The sequence below is a fragment of the Lissotriton vulgaris genome, chromosome 9 (genome assembly GCF_964263255.1).
Source record: "Lissotriton vulgaris chromosome 9, aLisVul1.2, whole genome shotgun sequence".
Lineage (NCBI taxonomy): Eukaryota > Metazoa > Chordata > Amphibia > Caudata > Salamandridae > Lissotriton > Lissotriton vulgaris.
This window is the reverse complement of record NC_141697.1, coordinates 1,050,246,611-1,050,266,263: the sequence shown is the minus strand read 5'-3', so window position 1 is coordinate 1,050,266,263 and position 19,653 is coordinate 1,050,246,611. Positions and strand designations below refer to the sequence as shown.

General features: G+C 45.2%; 1 protein-coding gene across 2 annotated transcripts in view; it reads right to left on the bottom strand.

The window, feature by feature from the left end:
• CFAP92 (cilia and flagella associated protein 92 (putative)) overlaps positions 1-19,653 on the bottom strand; it is a 219,372-nt gene that overhangs the window by 52,279 nt on the left and 147,440 nt on the right. For both annotated transcript variants that reach the window (XM_086938984.1, XM_086938985.1), the window contains exons 11-14: positions 17,508-17,702; positions 9,750-10,044; positions 7,929-8,093; positions 7,509-7,721 (exon numbers count right to left, since the gene is read on the bottom strand). In XM_086938984.1, the coding sequence (XP_086795110.1) occupies positions 7,509-7,721; positions 7,929-8,093; positions 9,750-10,044; positions 17,508-17,702 (868 nt within the window). The remainder of the gene's footprint in view (positions 1-7,508; positions 7,722-7,928; positions 8,094-9,749; positions 10,045-17,507; positions 17,703-19,653) is intronic.

Below are 19,653 nucleotides of genomic sequence, written 5' to 3'. Positions count from 1 at the left end.
AATATTACCATATTACTCATTCACAGAAGGAATCGGATGTGTGAGTGCGCCATGGTGCAAGGGAGTCGGCGTTGTAGGGGTGATATTTTTCTGCAGGAAGGGACACCTTCCTGATTAAAACAATCACAAGAGGTATTTACTTCTCTCCATGTGTGCTGCATTCTGCAAAAAAAGAGGAGACATAAGGATATTTCTCCTTGTTCAGCCTCCCTAATGCCACCCCGTTAAGAGTCTGACACATTCCCAGGCTTACGTTCCGCATAAATCTGGGAATGCTTCAGATTTCATGGGTGTTGTGTGGGAAAACCGACATCAACACCAATGATCTGCCCCTTTCACGCAGTCTTCTGCGTGAAAGGGGCGCATATTTACAAGGTCATGAAAAGCCAAGCAAAGTGAATTTCCCTGGCCTTGTAAATATGCTGCGCCACACTGCGCCACCCGAACATCGAAAAAGTGACGCTCTGGTGGCGCAAAAGTGCTGCTATGGGGACTCGTAAAGGAGACCCGAAGTCTTTCAAAATGCAGAAGAAAGCAGTTGTGCACAACAAAATATTTCAAAACCACTGAAAAACTTCGGCACTTCACAGTTTCTGTGCATCCTAATGTCTAAACACTGAAAATTATTTAATTTACAAGGTGGAAAACTACCGACAAAACACCACTGCATTTTATAGAATTAAAGCACTAAACCAGGAACCTCCAGGTACATTAGAATTTAAATGTGGGAAATACAGCAGAATGAAAAATGGCCTAGCTACCGTGAAGGAAAGTTTCAATTCTATTAAGGATGCGGAGGCAAGGATTATGCTTATCTCTTTCATTTTATTACTCAGCAGCCTTAACAGTAAACAAGGAAAAGACTACAAATTCCATGAGTCTTTCCATAAACAAATGATCACAGAGGCAGTCCCATATAAACAGATTTCAGGAAGAGCACTTCCTCTTTCTTCGGGCAAACCACATGACTCAACGTGCATTAAATTCTTGCTTCTGATCCAGTCCTGCAATGAAAGGAACAGTGTCAGCCCAACGAAAACTAAGGTCATCCCTACAACAGAAGGTGTATTAGACAAGTGTAAGAGGGCGGGTTTGATAAACAGGCGTGGAGGCGGTAGTGGTGGTTTAAAGGAAGTAGGTTTATTAACAAAAAGTGGTGATTTGTTGGGAGATTGAAAAGAGTCCTCAAACTTTTCTTCGTCTTCCGACGTATCCGAGGAGGTGTCAGGTGAAGAAAGGGCCCCTGTGGTCTTCGCCTTGTCTTCAGGACGTGGTGGTCCTCCCCGGTGGCTCATACGAGAAGGGGGAAATAAATGAGGGTATCGTGAGAAGGATACATTTTGAATTAGAGAATCGTTTACCCTTCACCACACCTTTTAGTGCATATAGGCAGTTGGGAGTCACAAAGTAGTAAGTTCAGGATTTCTATAAAGGCTTTCAAGGTGTTTAAGAAAGGAGCTTGGACAGTATTCACCAAGACGAGTGGTGCTAACTTCTAGGATATCAACCGGAGCGCTTATGTTGATTTTACCTTGCACGCAGCTGTATGAATTAAAGATATGCAACCCTAGAGTCCTGTAAGTGCTACCGTCATGCAACCATAGAGTCCAGTGATTATAACAATGTTTCCGGTCGAGGTCTCGTGACATGCACTGATACACACATGCAAATCAATACCCCTTAACAAACAGCAGTCCACCCCGTGTCTTTTACCACCCGCTACCCTCTTTAGTACCCTTGAGCCAATGTCACTCACCGACCCTGCCGTAACTCTTCCTAGAGTCACGGCGCTCTCCAGCATCCACCGGACACCACCAGTCCTCACACCAGCTGTCTTCATCGACGTCCTGTTCGGTGTTGGGCTGGCTCTCCTGAAGTCCAGCGTCTTCTAGCACCGGGTCCGTACCGTCAGCAAGGGCTCCTGCCCCTTTTACGGGTCCCGCGTCTTCTTTCTCCGTCGCCGTCCCGAAATCCCTTTCTCCGTCTTCAGTGAGGACGCCGCCAATCTCCGCCCCTGGTCCTATATAGCGGATCCTCATTCGCTCCGCCGTATTGCATCTGGGTTGAGTCCTTTCCTCTTCCGGGGTACTGCTTACGTTGTTTCCGAGCTCCTGGGAAGACACAGCAAAGGAGCTTGGGTGTTGCGGTTCGCATAAGGTACGATTTTCATCTACTCCGACATCCTTCTCACAACAAGCCAGTAAAACTCAACAGTAAAGTCACATGACAAGTCATTACCAGCAATTCCACCAAACCTTCAAAAGGATTGATACTTAGCCAACTCGAAGCTTGTTCATGGGAGGGTAAGAGTAAGACAATAAGCTGGGTGGGATATTCCTCGCCTCCGCGTCCTTAATAGAATTGACATTTTCCTTCACGGTAGTTAGGAAACTTTTCATTCTATGGCAGGACCGGAGGATCAGATTATGCTAGTTCAAAGCTGATTGACAACCATAGAAGCCATGCCCAATATCGGTTTAAAATAGAAGGTTTTGAAGGTGGAGTTCGAGGACCAATCTGCAGCTCGAAGAATGTCCTCCAAACGCCCTCCAAGGGCAAAGGCTTTTGAAGCCATGGCTCCCCTTATTAAATGCGCTCCAAAAGCCGAGGTATCAACTCCCGCTTCCTGGACTACCCATTGTATCCACCCGGCAATTGAGGCAGCTGTCACATCTTTGAAAGGTTTCCTGAGGGACAGAAAAAGTTGTGATATTCGGGGAGGTCTGTACTCCTCCGTCAATATCTTGTATGCCCTCAGGCATCGCACAACACATAACTTGGACCGTATCGACCTCAAAGCCCAAATAGGCCATCTGTTGGGCCGGAACATACACTGACTTCTGATCATTCAAGACAAACCCCAGATTTTGCAGAAGGTTCTGGGCCATAGCAAGTTGTGATATCAGGGTGTGCTTCTCCTGGTGCATCAGAAGGATGTCGTCCAGGTACACGTTGAGACGAACTCCTCGCGTGCGGAGCCATTCCATGGCTGGAGGCAAGACCTTGGTAAAACACCAAGGAGCTAAAGAAAGCCCGAACGGTAGGCATTTGAACTCGTAGATGCAACCGGCCTACTGGAACTGTAGGAACCGCCTACGTGGGGGGAAAGATGGGGATGGTGAGGTAAGCATCCTTTAAATCGAGCTGTACGAGCCAATCATTGGGGAGCAGCACGTCTGAGAAGATGGATGCCATCCATCTTGATGTGGCTGTACACCACCCACTGATTGAAATCCTGCAGATTGATCACAGGATGAAATCCCTTGAGTTTCTTTTCGACAAGGAAGATATTGCTCAAAAACCTGTGGGGATGAAGAGAAGTTTGGACAATGGCCTTTTTGTTTAGGAGCTCGCACACTTCCGCGTCCACGATCTGGGTACTCTCTCCCTCTCTCTCTCTCTCTCTCTCTCTCTCTCTCTCTCTCTCTCTCTCTCTCTCTCTCTCTCTCTCTCTCTCTCTCTCGAGAGAGAGAGAGAGAGAGAGAGAGAGAGAGAGAGAGAGAGAGAGAGAGAGAGAGAGAGAGAGAGAGAGAGAGAGAGAGAGAGAGAGAGAGAGAGAGAGAGAGAGAGAGAGAGAGAGAGAGAGGGAGAGAGAGAGAGAGAGAGAGAGAGAGAGAGAGAGAGAAAGAAGGTCAGAGGCTTGGGACAAGAGAGTTGTCGGAGAACCCCGTGACATTCGATGTGGAAACCCCCACAGTTTGCAACACCCATGCATCCCCTGTAATTGCCGCCCAGTTGTGATGAAACCATTGCAACCTTCCCCCCACCTCTGGTTGATAAAAAAGGATAGGCCTTACCGGTCGGTCCACCAAGTGCGTTGTTTGCTCCTCAGGGTATGCTTTCCCTCCACGACCTTTGCCGTGTCCTCTTGCGGGGTAGAAGCCTCCAAACTTCTTCTGGTCCTGCCACTGCATGAATCGTTTAGTCTGGAGCTTGTGGGGGTTGTTGGTATACGAATGGCTGGACGATTCCCCCCTACCTCTTCCGGCCCCTCCAAAAATCTGCTGGCTGAACACCTTTTTGATCGACTGTTGAGCTTTATCCAACGAAGAAAAGGTGTTAACAAAACGGGATAATTCCTTAATAAAAGGTTCTCCAAAGAGACCCCCATTGGCCACAGCTCCGGCCTCAGTAGACGCCAACTCACCCAGTCTTGGTTCAATTTTAATGAGCAAAGAGCATCTCCACTCAGTCGATAACACACAATTGGTGTTGCCAAGAAAACAAAGGGCTCTCTGTGCCCAGCCTGAGAAGATCTCAGGATCTATCCTGTGCCTCGTTTCTTTGGCATCTCTGCCATTTCCAAGATCTTGGTAAGTGGGCCTAAGATATCCAGTACCTTATCCTGGCATGAACGCCAGGATCGGTCCAGACCTTTTTTAGGGTCTTTAACAAACTCGCCAAGGAAGGTGGCCTTCTTGGGACCAATATCTGGAGTACAGGCCACCTTACATGGGAGGCAAGACCGGGGGCATTCGCCTTTTAAATGGCCTCAGACTTCCTGCTCCATGGACTTCCAAATCCGGCTAGCCATATATGACACCACCAAGGGTGCAGGAATCCACTCCGCAGAGCGCGGTTGATAGATGTCTTTCCGGGTTTAGTAAACCTGAGATATCCACTGACTCCTGAGTGTGAGGTACCTCCAACCGGGCTTTCTTTGTGCCCCCTTCTGAGTGCCAGGGTCTGCTTGGACCCGGTTCCTCATCTGACTCCTCATCCCTTCAGGGTGGCAGGAATCGTCATCGGTGGTACCCTCCGGTTGGGAATCCTCAAGCCATTCTGAGGTATCCAGGTGTCTCGTAAGGAAAGCCTGACGCAACCTCTCAAAGGCGTCGGGTGCGGTGAGACCCTTGGAAGCCTTATCCCAGGTCTTAGCCTTGCCCTTATCCTTGGACGGTTCCCCAGAATGGGGAGGAACGACCTCCGACCAGTCACCATCAGTGGAGGCAACCACCTTGCGCTGGACTGTAAGTTCTATGATAGGGCGGCTTAAGGGTTCAAGGGCTGACGAAACTGCCCTTACCAGAGATGCATCTATCGCATCCACTAGCCCCAAGTGAACTGAGAGTAGTGACTGGTCATCCTCATCCTGCCCAAACCAAAAAGGAGAAGCGTAGAGGTACTGATAGAATCACCCTCCAAAGCAAGACTTTTTAACCACAGAGATTCTATCAAAAAAGTGAAAAAAGTGATGATTTTTTAATTTTTACCGTTTCTAAAAGGGTGCTAGGCTCTCTCTTATACATGGACAGATGGGAGCACAATGTGCTTGTTAAAATACCCCTCACACACTAAAAAACCGTTAGTGTCATGCTTCATCATAGGGGTCTTCCCGCCCCTATAACGGGACGGGGCGTGCTACGACCAGACGGAATACGCGAGAGCACTAAGATGTGACAGAGGCTATGTGTAGGTGCATGGGTATCAGTGAAAGTGTAGGGACCTAACACTAGTGAGTGTGCAAAAAGTGAAAAAATGGAAAAAAGTTAAAAATTCCCTGGCTTAGTAGAAAAAAACAATTTTATTAGCTTCTCTAGCTGGGAACATTAAGAAGGGGTTGTGTGGTAGAGCATTAGCTACTACCTAGTCGACATGTTTCGTAAGCAGTCCCCTACTGCTTACTCATCAGGACCATATAGCGATCCCTACTGTTACTACTCAGTTCTAACAAATAGTGCCTACTGTCCTACAAACAACCAACAAAATAAGTTGGCTGTTTGGGCTTCAGGGCATGAGTTGGCCCAGGTGAAGCAGAAAAAATTGACCTGGTGTGGTCTTTATCTCAATAATTATCAGCACCCCATGAGTTTGCAGGCGAGGGGTATTCTGCGCAGTTTAATTTCTGCCAGAAAAAGAAATCATTATTCCTACCCCCGTGCTCCTCCGAGGATAACCGGACAAACAGCCAACTTATTTTTGTCCACATAGCCTCTGTCACATCTTAGTGCTCCCGCGTATTCCGTCTGGTCGTAGCACGCCCCGTCCCGTTATAGGGGCGGGAAGACCCCTATGATGAAGCATGACACTAACGTTTTTTTAGTGTGTGAGGGGTATTTTAACAAGCACATTGTGCTTCCATCTTTCCATGTATAAGAGAGAGCCTAGCACCCTTTTAGAAACGGTAAAAATTAAAAAATCATCACTTTTTTCACTTTTTTGATAGAATCTCTGTGGTTAAAACATCCTCATCCTGCTCCAAGGTATGAAATTCACCGCCATCAGTGACTGTTGAACCAACTGGCCAGAGGGGAAAAAAGAAAGATACAAGTAATTGGTTGGGCCTGTGCATGTTGAGCACGATTAAAGTGACACAAACCCTGCGGGAAAACTGCACTGCTGGAGCGCATCGCTAATAACGGTGAGAAGACTAAGGAGAGAACCGGTCTAGGGCTCATGAAACTGCCACGCGTGGTCACTCTTGGCCGCGATGAATTGTCTTTGCTAATAAGCAGGAAACCATCATCACGTGCCGAGGAGAAGTTTGTAACGCCGAAGAGCGTCTCCCCCTGCTGCCGGCAAGCGCGTGCACGACACACCCTCTATTGGGGTGAACAGTGCACCGTGCTGGTCGGGGTCGAGGACCCGTAGAGTAAGTTGATGCCCTGCCGGACGAGAGGAGTTGAAAAGCAGCCCAACCGCTGCCTGAGCGCCCCTAAGGTAGAAGGAGCCTCGCAGGATGAGAACGGGCCTCCGGAGCAGCCCAGCAAGCGGTGCGGAAAAGCTTTGTGCGCGCCTCAGGGCACCCAATGGGAGAAAATTTCCAGGATTGCTGAGCCGCCCCGCGGCGCGGAGAAACCGAAAGTACTGTATACAAGAAAGCAAAACAATACGAAATTAAAGTAAGCAAAAACAATACCAGTTACAATGACATTCCTTAATAAGCTCTACATATAAACAGAGACAAGGAAAGGCACTTATCTCTCTGCTGAGCAGCGAAGAAAGAGGGAGTGCTGTTGCTGGACTCTGTTTAAACGGGACTACCTCTATGAACATTTGTTTATGGAAAGACTCATGGGATTTGTAGTCTTTTCCTTGTTTAGTGTTAAGGCTGCTGAGCAATAAAATGTAAGAGATAAGCATAATCCGAGCCTCCGGTCCTGCTATAGAATAATAAAATGCTGTGTTTTTCATGTTTAAATAGTGATAGGTAAATATTTCTGGAATGCGACCGGTTCATTGTGATTCAAATTCTTTATTTTTACAATGCTTATTCTAAAAGCATCAAGATTTTGACGCGACAAGCTTTTTAATGTTCGCCCTTATATCCCAATTAGTAGATATTCTTGTAAACTTCACCTGTGAACCCCACAACCCCATACGATTCTAGTAAAAATCCTCTACTTTTTAACTACTATTCAAGGCGCAATCTAAAGTTCCCCATTGTAATATGTAATTGTGTTTGTCTGTGTGAAGTGATAAACAAGTTCTACATACATTTACTCCCAATTGTATTTTAAACTCGGCTTTGTGTAAACATTTCTCTGTGCATTTGGCACTGGGCTTACCTTACTCAAGTCTGCCAGACGTGCTTCATCAGGTTTCTTGGGGTGCTGATTACACTCTAAACTCGATTTAGAGCCTGAAAATATAAATCCATGCGGCGTGAGCCATGCATCTTTTGACTTTGTGCTCAGAGCTTTTATCTCATCCTCTCTGTCCACAGGATCTAATGACGCTGATGTGTAAATTTGAGAATAGGTGAATATTTGTTTGTGTTCCTATGAGAGAAACCAAGGTATGAGTAAGATAGGGTAATGTGATAAATGCCATGGTCAAAAGCAGAATACAGTAGAGCTGGATGGAAAAATGACACTATTGAAAGGTTCACATCTAAATCATCCCCTGTATTTCAAGAACTGTAACGGATGGATCATTGCAGTATTTATAAAAGTGGCCTACTTTGACAGCATTTGAATGACACTTACCTTGGCCAGCTCTTGCCTTAATCTTTTTATAGCGAGTTCAGAGGAGTTTAGACTCTGGCAACTGTAGTTGTGGACTAATTTGCCATCGGTGGGAACAAACGACATTGTTTTTTCCTGGGGTTTTCCAAACTTCCTCTGCATTTGATATACTGCATCAATGTTGTTCTGTAAAGCATAACTGTATATTCATTTTACTGACACCTACATTCTTGAGTTAGTAGAAAACAAATAAAATCGAAAATAATACATTTGTTTTCGTTTACCATACAATTTCTAAACATTAAAACATGCTTGAATTTAGAATAATGGTGGGGAGGGGAATGGCCATGTTTGCCCTCCTTAGGGGCAGATGTACTAAGAATTCACACAAAGCATTACAGCAAGACAAGCTGCCCCACTACGTAGACGCACTTGAGGCTGTCTAGTGACAGTGCCAGCACACTTCCAGTGTCAGCACACTTCCAGTGTCAGCCCACTTCCACCATGCTGCAAGGGTGCCTGCATTACAGGCAGAATAGATGTTGTGCGGACTGGATAATCAGTCGGACATGACAGCAGCAGGAACCTTAGGTGAGAGCTGACAAAAGCAGCTGAACAATAGGTGAGACATAAAAGAAAGCACACCTTCTCTGCGTTGTTTCGATTTTCAAACAACAAACCCATTGGCTGACCAATTTGTTAATCAGGGCCGGCTTTAGCACTGGTGGCGCCGGGTGCGCCAATCATTTTGGCCACCCCCACCGCCCATGACTGCCTCCTCGGGTTCTCTCAGTACCACCAGCAAAAGAGCCCATCATCTCTCCTATCATAAAATATTGCAAAACACAGCAGCCCCCTGAGGTCGCACCGACCCCCCTCCACAGGTCAGTGCCCACTGCACCAGTCACACTACCCTAAAGCCGGCCCTGTTGTTAATCGAACATCTAGAACTGCTCTACCGCAGGCCTACGCGCTGAAATGTTTCAGGATGTCAACATCTCTATTACGAGACAAGTGTATAACATTTTGGGGGTGATTTACTAAGATTTTACGCCATGTTTGCGTCACAAAAGTGGCGCAAAATCAGTTTTTTCTAATTTTCTTTCCAGCGCTAAACTTGTTTAGCGAGGGAAATAGCGTAAAAGTAATGTGAAGCAGCGCATAGCCCTGCTTCGCATTACTTTGCACCATGGGGGCGTGTCAAGGGTGGCGCATGAGTGTTCCCATGCAACCACCCAAGGTATCTCACGCTAAACCCAATTTACTAAATACAGTGGATTGGGTTCAGTGTGAGAAAACTGCGCCCTTTGAAACTAGGTAGAAGGAAGGAGAAATGCTTTCATTACTCTTTCCTTTTCTGACTTTGCATGCGTGTTGCACTGCGCAGCACGCATATAAAGTGGGAAAAGCTTTCCCTCGTGTCTAGGCATAGTATTTTGTACAGGAAGGGTAGCCTTCCTGTACAAAACCTATTCTAGACTCACACACACACACACCCACACCCAATCGCTATGGCGCTAAGGTGTTGCGTGGCGCACAACAGCTGTAATCAGCACTGGCGAAAGGGAAATGGAAGGAGAGAGCCATATCTTTGAAAATATGTCACTGTCCTGCTGTGCAGCGCAGCCTCGCGGGAGGCGACGCTACGTTGCATGGAGATTTGGTAAATCTCCCCCTTGGTGTTCAAATACAAGTCAGATCAGCCTTGCCCTCTACCTGTTAATACCCCTTTCACTGATTAAGCAAGGAAGTTTGCAGAACTATGGGGCCTAAAATTGTGGTACATATGTTTATTCAGATCCTCCCAAGTCATTTGAAAAGTGAAATACAGTTTAACATTACCTGAATGTGATCTTTGCAATCCTGCATTGAACTTTGTTGGTCTTTTTTCCATTGCATATACATGGTGTTGTAGTTATCCAGTGGAACATGGAATGCTGATGGTTTAAAATACCTTTTCTCAGCACCCGGGGAGACTGGATGACTGGATGACAGCAAAGGAACTTTCTGAACAAATGTTTCTTTGGTTAAAGGAATACCAAACTCCCGGCTCAAAAGGTTGACCATCTCGACTGATGGCAGCAGATCACCTTGAATGACCTCTCTCAGCTTGGTCGCATGACACATGTGATCTAACCTACAATAAAAACATTTTTTGTATTATTTAGTTTTGGTATGAAGTGGAAAATTAAAGTAGCAAGCTAATCAAGAACATTTAATAAAATGCAATTTTGCTTCTTAGCCATTTTAAGCTCCAAATACTCAAATCGGATTGGCTTAGCTGACCTACTGTTTGTAAACCACAGAATCAATTCACGAACATCAGTATTGTGATTGCCTGGTTAAGTATGAAAATTATTTTCTGTCCACCATTACACAATGAGAGGGAATAGTGAATGGCAAATCCCATTTGGTGAACCACAGGAGCAAAGGAATTAGAAGGAGGGAGCATGTGGTGGATTGGGATACACACACCTACCCTGGGAGGGGCGATGGAACACCCAACTGGGACTGGGAATGATGTCAATAGTGATGTGGTATCTTATTTCACCTGTAATGTCAGCAATGATGTCACCTGTGAGGTCATACGTGATATCAAGTGTGAAGACGAGAGTAGTGCATTGTTGATGGAGTTATGTTTGCTTCAGATCAGCATGAAACTTGACATTCCGAAACTTAGCCCTTTCAGATAATTGTCTGACAAAATGTGAGCAAATTCATCAAACATTGCCACAGTTTTGTGCAAATGAAAAGTGGATTTTCAATGGAAACGGAAACTGAAACTTATCAATGACTGTGCAGCAGCTATCATTATGTATGTTACAGTGGCAGCACACCATAGAATTAATCTGCGGTAGAGCAAAACAGCCACTCTGAAATATGTAAAAGCATCTTGCCTTGTATACACAATGCAGAGGATAGTTACGTTTGTAGCCCAGCATTTATAATGCACCAGTAGCACAAGCGTGCAACGCCCATGGGGGTCAAAGGGTTTCAGTCCCCCCATCGTATGTGTCAGCCCGGGCTGAGACAGCTCCCCCCACCCCACACACACAGATAGTTCTTGAGCTGCGGTGGGTGGCTGGTCTGGCGTCTTAAAACAGCCGCACCGAGTACTCCACAGGTCTTTAAAAGACCATTTCCATGATAACAAGGCTTTGTTGTTGTTTCATCCGTTCCAGAGCCCCTGCATCTCCACTCTGCCTATTCTTTAAAGTTGAAAATTACTTTTGCTGCCACAGTGTGAGAATGCATTTCCGGAAAAGCAACCTTAGGCTTTGTTTTTTTGCAGTTTCGAACAGCTCGAACTCCACCCGAAAGTATTGAGCCACTTTGCATGAGCATGTTACATTATACAAGGACACATTGCTAGAAGTATTAGCCACCCCCGGCATTTGCCTCTACATTGCTGGAAGTATTAGGCCCCCCTCAGCCCCCCCACCCCCCGGAATTTAGCTCTAGTTTCGCCCGTGCAGTAGCACACCAGATATCCACAGGTGTTACTTTTTACAGTCAAAACAAAACTACTTCCTCGGGGCACCCTTTGACTGTAAAGTGTAATCACATACAGTATGAAAAATATTATTAATGCTTGAGTCACATTTTCAGTTGAAAAGGCATTGTCTGACTTGCCTATAACATTTGACCCCAGGGACATATTACCACAAAACATTATGATCTACTAACCCGGTCAAATAGAGCTTAGCATGCTAAGTTTCATGAAGAAACGTTTAATAAGGGTTTAAGTAATTTCTCAATTTTGCTCCTGCAGTAACGTTTGCTCTCATTTGCAGACTGAATGACAGAATGGATTTGCACAACACTTAGCGCGAAAGTAGAACTTTATTTTGAAAGTGTACTTCTATTGGCTTAGTGTAAATTTGTTCAGTAGTTTTTAGGTCTCGGACCGACGGCTGGCTTGCCAGCCGGAAGTCGGAGATTTAATGTGTTTCAGTGTGTGCTTTAAACCCGCCTCTCTCTTCGTCTCTCCTCCATTGGCTGGCTTCCTAAACGGAGGCCAGCCATTGGAGGAGAGAGGCAGCCCTCCAAAGAAGCTCTGTCTCTTTCGGATTCGGGGGCGTGTTCGTGCTGTTGTTTCAACTTTTAAGCCACGCCCCCGAATCCGAAATTTGCGGAGCTTTGCGGCGGTGCCGCGCTGTCATTGGCGGGCTTCAGGAGGCTCACCCGGTAAAGCTGCGAGTGGATTGGGCCGCTTTGGAAGACCCGTGACGTCAGACAAGGGCTCATCCCGGAAGCCGCCCTGTGATTGGCCGCCTACGCAAGAAGCCGCGACGTCATCAGGGGCTGGTACCAGAAGCCGCAAAGAGATTGGCTGACTCCTGAGTGACTGAGGGTTCATTTGTGAAGCAAATGGAGCCCCGTCTGAAGTGCGAAGCTCCGGCCCCCGTGACTAAGAGGTGAAGCATCTAGGACATGAGGTAAGCCTCTGCCCCCCTGTTTGTTAGTGGTAACACCCTCTTTCACATACAAACATTCTTGCAGCAGGTCTCCTTCCGGTGAGATAGTTTGGGGGTTTAAATAGGTCAGAGGCTCTTTCCATTATGTTGGTTCTTTTATGAGGGGCAATCAATTAACAGCACGTCATTTCACATGTCGGGAAACACAATGGCAGAGCTCCTCCACCCACATTGGCGGTGGAAGGGCTGTGATGGGGCACTTGGCTCCGGATTGCTCACTGTTTTACTGCTGATCGCCCAGCAACAAACAAAGGCACAGCACCCAGAAGAGGGGCTTCGACACCCAGACGGCTCCTTCAGAGGGGGCGAGAGCCAACCCACGACACACACCAGCACCGAACGCATGCTGGGTCTTAATATTGCAACTAAGCAACTGTGATATATTCATTTAAGACTCAATACAAATGGTGTATGAAGGATGCAACCATACATTCAAATGAGGTTATATTTGTGGATGGCTCAGCACCCCAACTGTGTCTTCTTTCAGGCTTCATTTGAACTACATATGTACCATATTGTCAGGTAGTGTATGTCGACAACGGGGTTCAACAATTAGAAATCACATCGCCTCATCCAGTCAGATGCGTTGTTCCGGTGTGCTTGCATTCCTGCCTCCTGTTCCGGTGTGCTTGCATTCCTGCCCCCTGTTCCGGTGTGCTTGCATTCCTGCCCCCTGTTCCGGTGTGCTTGCATTCTTGCCCCCTGTTCCGGTGCGCTTTGTCTGTGTGTGTGGCGCTCTGCCTGTGTGTGGCGCTCTGCCTGTGTGTGACGCTCTGCCTGTGTGTGTGTGTGTGTGGCGCTCTGCATGTGTGTGGCGCTCTGCCTGTGTGTGGCGCTCTGCCTGTGTGTGTGTGTGTGTTGCGCTCTGCCTGTGTGTGTGTGTGTGTGTGGCACTCTGCCTGTGTGTGTGTGTGGCGCTCTGTGTGTGTGTGGCGTTCTGCCTGTGTGTGTGTGGCGCTCTGCCTGTGTGTGTGTGGCGCTCTGCCTGTGTGTGTGTGGCGCGTAGCGCTCTGTGTGTAGCGCTGTGTGTGTGTGTGTAGCTCTTTGTGGATAGCTTTTTTTGTCGGTGGCTCTATGTGTGGGTGGCTCTGTCTGTGTGAGAGTGGCTCTGTGTAGGTGGCTCTATATGAATGACTGTGTGGGTGGCTCTGTGTGAGTGGCTCTGTGTGTGGGTGGCTTTGTGTGCGTGGCTCTGTGTGTATGTGTGTGGGTGGCTTTGTGTGTGGCTCTGTGTGGGCGTACATGCATTAGGTCATGCATTTGCGAGCGATTAAGCTATTGGCATTGTAAATGACAATGCCATTTAATTAACGATTAAGCTATTGGCAATGTAAATGACAATGCCATTTATTTATTATTAAAAAAAAATAATAATGAGCAAAGCCAATAGCTCTACCTTTAATAATGCCGAGACCATTGCATTGTAAATGCTTGTTGAGATATTGGTGTTTGAAAAAGAAGCTGAACGCTTTTCAAAGTGTTAACACCTCATATACCTCTTCCCAGTCTGCTGAGAGGTATCCCAAGGTTTCATTCTGTCCCCCACACTGGTGGCCCTCAACATTTTGACCAGGTGAAGCACCGAGAATGGAATTACACAGTGTCTTGTGCGTGCACATTCACAACCTTTTCAAAGAGGGTGGCGTCTGTGTGCGTGTCTAGAGCATAGTTACTTAGGCTGTGGCTTAATGTGTAACAGCTTCTTCTCAATACATGAAATAGCAAAGATGCAAAACAAATGGCAACTTTCCTAGTGACAGCAGCAAGACTTTCAAGAGGCTCACTTGGAATAGCACCCAAGTGAGAATGAGGTCAGAACTCGCATATTCACTCATTCATACACCAATACATTCTTATCATTAAGTGAAGCTCCATGAGATCTGTCTGTAATCTACATGCCTTATCTATGTATGTTCTGTGAGTGATAAAAGCTTCTACTAGTGTGCCCAATTGGATTGTTTCAGTGGAAAATGGAAGATTGCCTTTGTTGCCTTCTGTGAGAGAGGGTAGCTTGTTTTGCTATTTCCATGCCATGTTGCCTGATTCTGTGAGAAAGTAAAGCTTGCACTGTGGCTGCTCTAGTTGTACTTATCCTGTGATGAGAAAAGCTTGTCCTGATGGTATCCTTTGCTATATAGGCCCTCTGACGATGGGAAGCATGCACTGTTTTTGGCCAAGGTGTAGATGTTCTATGAAGAGAGGTGTTATCCCATCTTATAAAAAATATATATACATTTAATTGCATAATACGCCTAGCCAAGTCAGAAGACTCAGGGCAAAGATTAGTTGCAGGGCCCGACCCAGTGACTCTGGTTTCAATTCCAGCTTCCTGGCTTGACCAAACCTTGTGACCCAGGACATTTCATTTTCTTTACTCTGCCTCCTTTCCCGTGATCATCATATTTGAAAGCACCCTGAAATAATTCAGTTCAGGAAGCACACTGTACAGCATTCTCTACTGTGTGTAGTTTTCTAGGTCTTGAAGTTGTCCCAGCTATAAAAATAAAGGTTGCATAAAAGAAGCAAGACAAGTGACTTGAACCAGTAATAACATTATCAAGGCAGAAGGGTGTGGTTCACTAATTCTATTAAAGGTCACTCAGTGCAATGAAATAATCTAAGGTCCTGAAGTGAAGCAATCTAAAATAATTATTTTTGTAAATGTAAAAATGTATAACTCAGCTATAAATAACGTTGAAGCCAGGTAAAATTGCTATAGAGCAGGATGTCCTGGCTGAGCTAAGAGCCATTCACCTAAGCCTCCACTGCTCTGTTTTACCAGACCGGATGCAGCACAGACAGGTCCACATGGTATACTGTAGGATCACACAAGCTTCAATAAGAGAAGCTTGCAAGGTTAAGTGGTACCATGTAGGTGGAGCTGGTACTGCAGGAGTATAGCAGTATCCTGAAAAACAAATTATGGGAATAATGTTGGGGGTAGCGGGGTAGGTGGAGGCCCCGCCCACAGGGAGTTTGGGCTCAGGGCTTGCAGACAATGAAAATAGAAAGTCACAGAAAAAAAAATAAAGGTTCATGGCTGTGTTGTAGAAATCAAGGAAATGCAAAAAATGGACACAACATGGGCAAAAAAGTAAATCTAAATCGGGTTAGTGGACTGCTAAAAAAAATCTGCATCAGGTTAGTGGACTGCAAAAGTTGATGACAAATCTAGGTGGGTGTGATGATGTGCATAATTTAAAAATCCTTTCAGTATGGTTGACAAATAAATGTTTGTAATCAATAAAAAGTTTTTAAAAGGATTTATTGTTCACTATCAGTTTTCATCTTTGAATCCCATATTGTTAATTGGGGCAAAGAGTGGACAGTCCTACCCCAATGGTGATCAGAAAACACCCCAAAGAGTTGGAAAATCGTATAAAAAATACTCCTGTAGGGTCGGCAGACATTGGAATGAGACCCATGGACTAATGGCTAACATAGAGAAATATCAAGATGCACTTACAATGAACACAGTCGGTAAAGACCCTAAAACGGTTGACAAGCTTACACTAACTATGATTAAAAATGGCAGTAGTTCACCAGCTATTTGTAAACTGCTGCCATTTGGAACCGATGATGACTAATTCAAGATGGTGGTAATATGCATATGTAAAATTCAAGCTAGGCTACTTTAAACCAAATATAAAAAACAATAAACACACTCAGCTGAAGGCAATTAACAGTGGGCTATGAGACTGGGTGCAGGGAATGTCACGTCCCTCACCCAGTGCCAGCTGTGTAAAGTCAAAAGAACAGTGGGTAAAAGTAAAAATCACAATGAGCTCTGCTGAAGCTAACTGAAATTCCCCAGTTAGCAAGGCAACAATAGCTCCCCTCAATCCACTGCTCATGACCTCAAACAGGAAGTTGCATCGCTGCTGACAGCATGGTGACATCACGTAGGCCATAACCAATGACATAGTTGAGTGGCAGGCATAGAGCACAGGATGTAAACCTCAGCGATGCCCTGTATCCAGACTAACTCTGGGTAGTTTGCAAAGTTTGTGCTACTTCGCACTACGCAAATTGCACGTAGCACAGTGCAAACACACGTAGCGTAGCGCAGCGGTAATTTTTTGCTTGCTCACGGTCCTCAAAGTCATGTTGGCGACCGCGAGCAAGCAAAATGACATCCCGGCGAGACTTTTCTTGTTCGCGATCAGGAACATCAAGTTACCGATCGCGAGTGTGGAAAATAAACCTCCCGGCGAGATTCTCAACGCGGGGAGGTCAGGTTTCTCATTGCGAGTGGTCGCGTATGCTCGTGACCGCTCAAGATGAACAACAGTTACTTACCTGTAATCTGTGGTTCTCCAGTATTGGTGTCTTTCATAGATTCACATGCCTGAATCATTCCCCGTCGCCGGAGTGGGAGAACCACGGTACATAAAAAAGCAATCATTTGCCTATAGAAAAACCAAAACCTTGGTAATAACAAACCAGGAAGTATGAAAGACACCCCAATACTGGAGAAGAGAAACTACCAGTCCGCTTTGAGTAGAAATCTACTCGAGCGGCAGAAAACGACCGCTTGCACTGGGTCCCGTTATGAATTAGATTTGAAGGTGGACACAACTGTAAGAGACTGTTCAGGTTTTCAGCATATTGGCGAGATAACTTGGGGTGTTGAAATGCAGAGCTTTGTGTGTCATACATGCAATTTTTAGTTGAAATCTTGCTTAATAAGGGAGCCAGTTGAGTGATTTCAAGTCAGGGGAGATGTGAATGTACCTTTATGATCCCGTGATGAGTCTTGCCGCAGAGTTAAGAGAGGCCCTTAACGGGACTGTTGTGGCTCTGTTTGACGTGAAGCACATTTCCCCTTCACCAATTTGAACGAATCCTTCATACATAAAATTTAACTGCAAGCTAAGGCTTTAAACAATACCTATAAAATTGTAAACATTAGGTCTAATTTCAGATCGTTTAGGTTCATGTATATGTCGACTAATGAACAAACATAACTTAATATTTTGCTGTATGGAAAACTTGCAAGTTGAGTCTGTACTTCTGAGAAAGTTGAACTGCAGCTCTATTGTGATCCAGGTGCACCAAGTGACGGATTACTGACGGATTAATCAATTATCTGTATGAATTAAACATGCTGCGGCTGCCTCACCTGGACAGGGCTTGGAAACAGCCTGATGGAACCATATCTCTGACATAGAGGAGAGGCTGCTGCACTATGGATGAAAGGGGTTCATGGAGCTGAATGTGATACAGGATAGCGTCCAGATCTTCATACAGGCGTTGATGGAAGGACATGTCTGAGTTGTATAGGATTTCCAACTTCTCACCTTTGTTCTGAAAACTCCTGCATGAGAGAATGAAGCAATTATGCACATTAGGAGATCTGAGTGTCCAAGAGCTGCCCAGAAGGGCCAATATAGAAGCTGCCTTTGACACTACACAGCATTTTTTTTTTAAATAGCACTCGCTTAGGCAAAAAACACATAAATAAGCTAAAACTACATCACTATCTGCTTTTGCGTCAAACAATTATCACAAATAACGCCGGAAAATAGTTCCCATTTGTAATACTGCTGAACACTATTTTCCCCGACCCATTTGTGTCTAAAGTTGCAAAACACTTTTCATCACTTGGGGTGGTCCAGACAGTGTCATTTATCTCGGGACGCATTTCCCTGTCGGATATGCATATAATAAATGGACTGAAACAATTCACAATAAACTCTTTAAACACAAGGTAAATTGAGCCCTGTATTATTGCTCTCAGGAGGATTCTTAGGAAAGAATGTTTACATGAAAACTACTTTATCTCAGGAGCAGTGACATTTACACGAAATTGGCCTTTTGGCCAATATTTTATCTGGTAGACAAGCTTGCCTCTCTCCTTAATATGTAAATATAGGTATGAAGAGCTGTGTAAATGCATTGGTTTATTTGCTAGTAAAAGCATCTGATGTTTCAGTTCTTTTCCTAGAATATTCCGGGATTGTTAGCCACAAACCCGTTTTCTATTCCCTGCATCTTCGTTGATGTTTTCATGTAAATACATTTTTAGTAAACGCCACCTCACTCAAACTAGGGTCTGTTCGCTGTTCATAACCGAAGGCACTTGCTGCTTTGAGTTCTGACTCTCACACATTTGACGATCTTTGGTACAGTGAGTTCAAGAGATCAGTCCCGCTACGTGACCTTCCACCAACGTCCTATTCTGTGCGTGGGCCCTTCCATGGTGCAAGGGTGTCTGCATTGGCACTACACAGCAAATTGTGCACCAGCGCTGGGAAAAGATTAGATATACGCCATATAATGTTAAATATGATGCATGACTTGTTGATAAATATGCCCCCAATATCAAACTGACATATATGCCTTCAAGAATTCCAGAAGCAGCCATACTCTGTAGGATGAGGCAGGCAATTTAATCCCAAAGGTAGTAAAAGTGAAAGATTCTTGGCATATATCATGTTTTCAACTATACTTTTGCAGCACCTCCAGGCAGATGAATTGCTCGTGAATTCAGAGAACACGTGGCAGAGAAATAGAAGTACAGGTTAGTAACTTTACCTTCTATGACATGGCATCTCTCTGATAACTTAAAACTGTAGGACAGAGTACCTAAAGATATCTCTGCCTCTGAGGTATGACACAAAATTATGAAATGGGAAGAAAAAAACATTAATCCAAGCAAATAGTTTATGGAGAACAACTGCCCTAATAGGGAATCTGTCTTGGAACAAGAATCAATACACTAGTCTTTAGCAAATGTATGAACCGACTTCCAAGTGGCTCCTAAGTCATGACTGGAAGCAGGGCATTTTCATGAAGGCAGCAGTAGCAGCTTTAATTCTGGTAAGATGCCCCTTTGGTCAGTTAAGGTCGTTTTTGCCTTCTGGTAGTGTGCAATAATGCATGATGGTACCATACAATCATCTCTGACCTACTTTGTTGTAGGCAAATGGGCAAACTGCCACATAGTTGGAAAATAACTGTGGGATATTCTTTTTCAGACTACATCCAGTTTCATCAACAAGAAAATAAAGGCATGGCGAAATGAAGAGACTTGCCCAGGATCATACAATTTGGTTATGGGGACAAATAGAATCAGAACTCTTCTGGTTCCCTTAGTCCCACTTAGATTCCTTTTAGACTCCAAATTATGCTTACGCCTCACACTAACGGGACTGTCAAATGTGACCAATTTAATCTGCACCTTGTTCGAAAAAGGAAACATCCTAGCATTACAATTCCGTAATGTGGACCAAGTCCTTGAGCTAATATGTGAACACAGTAGTAAC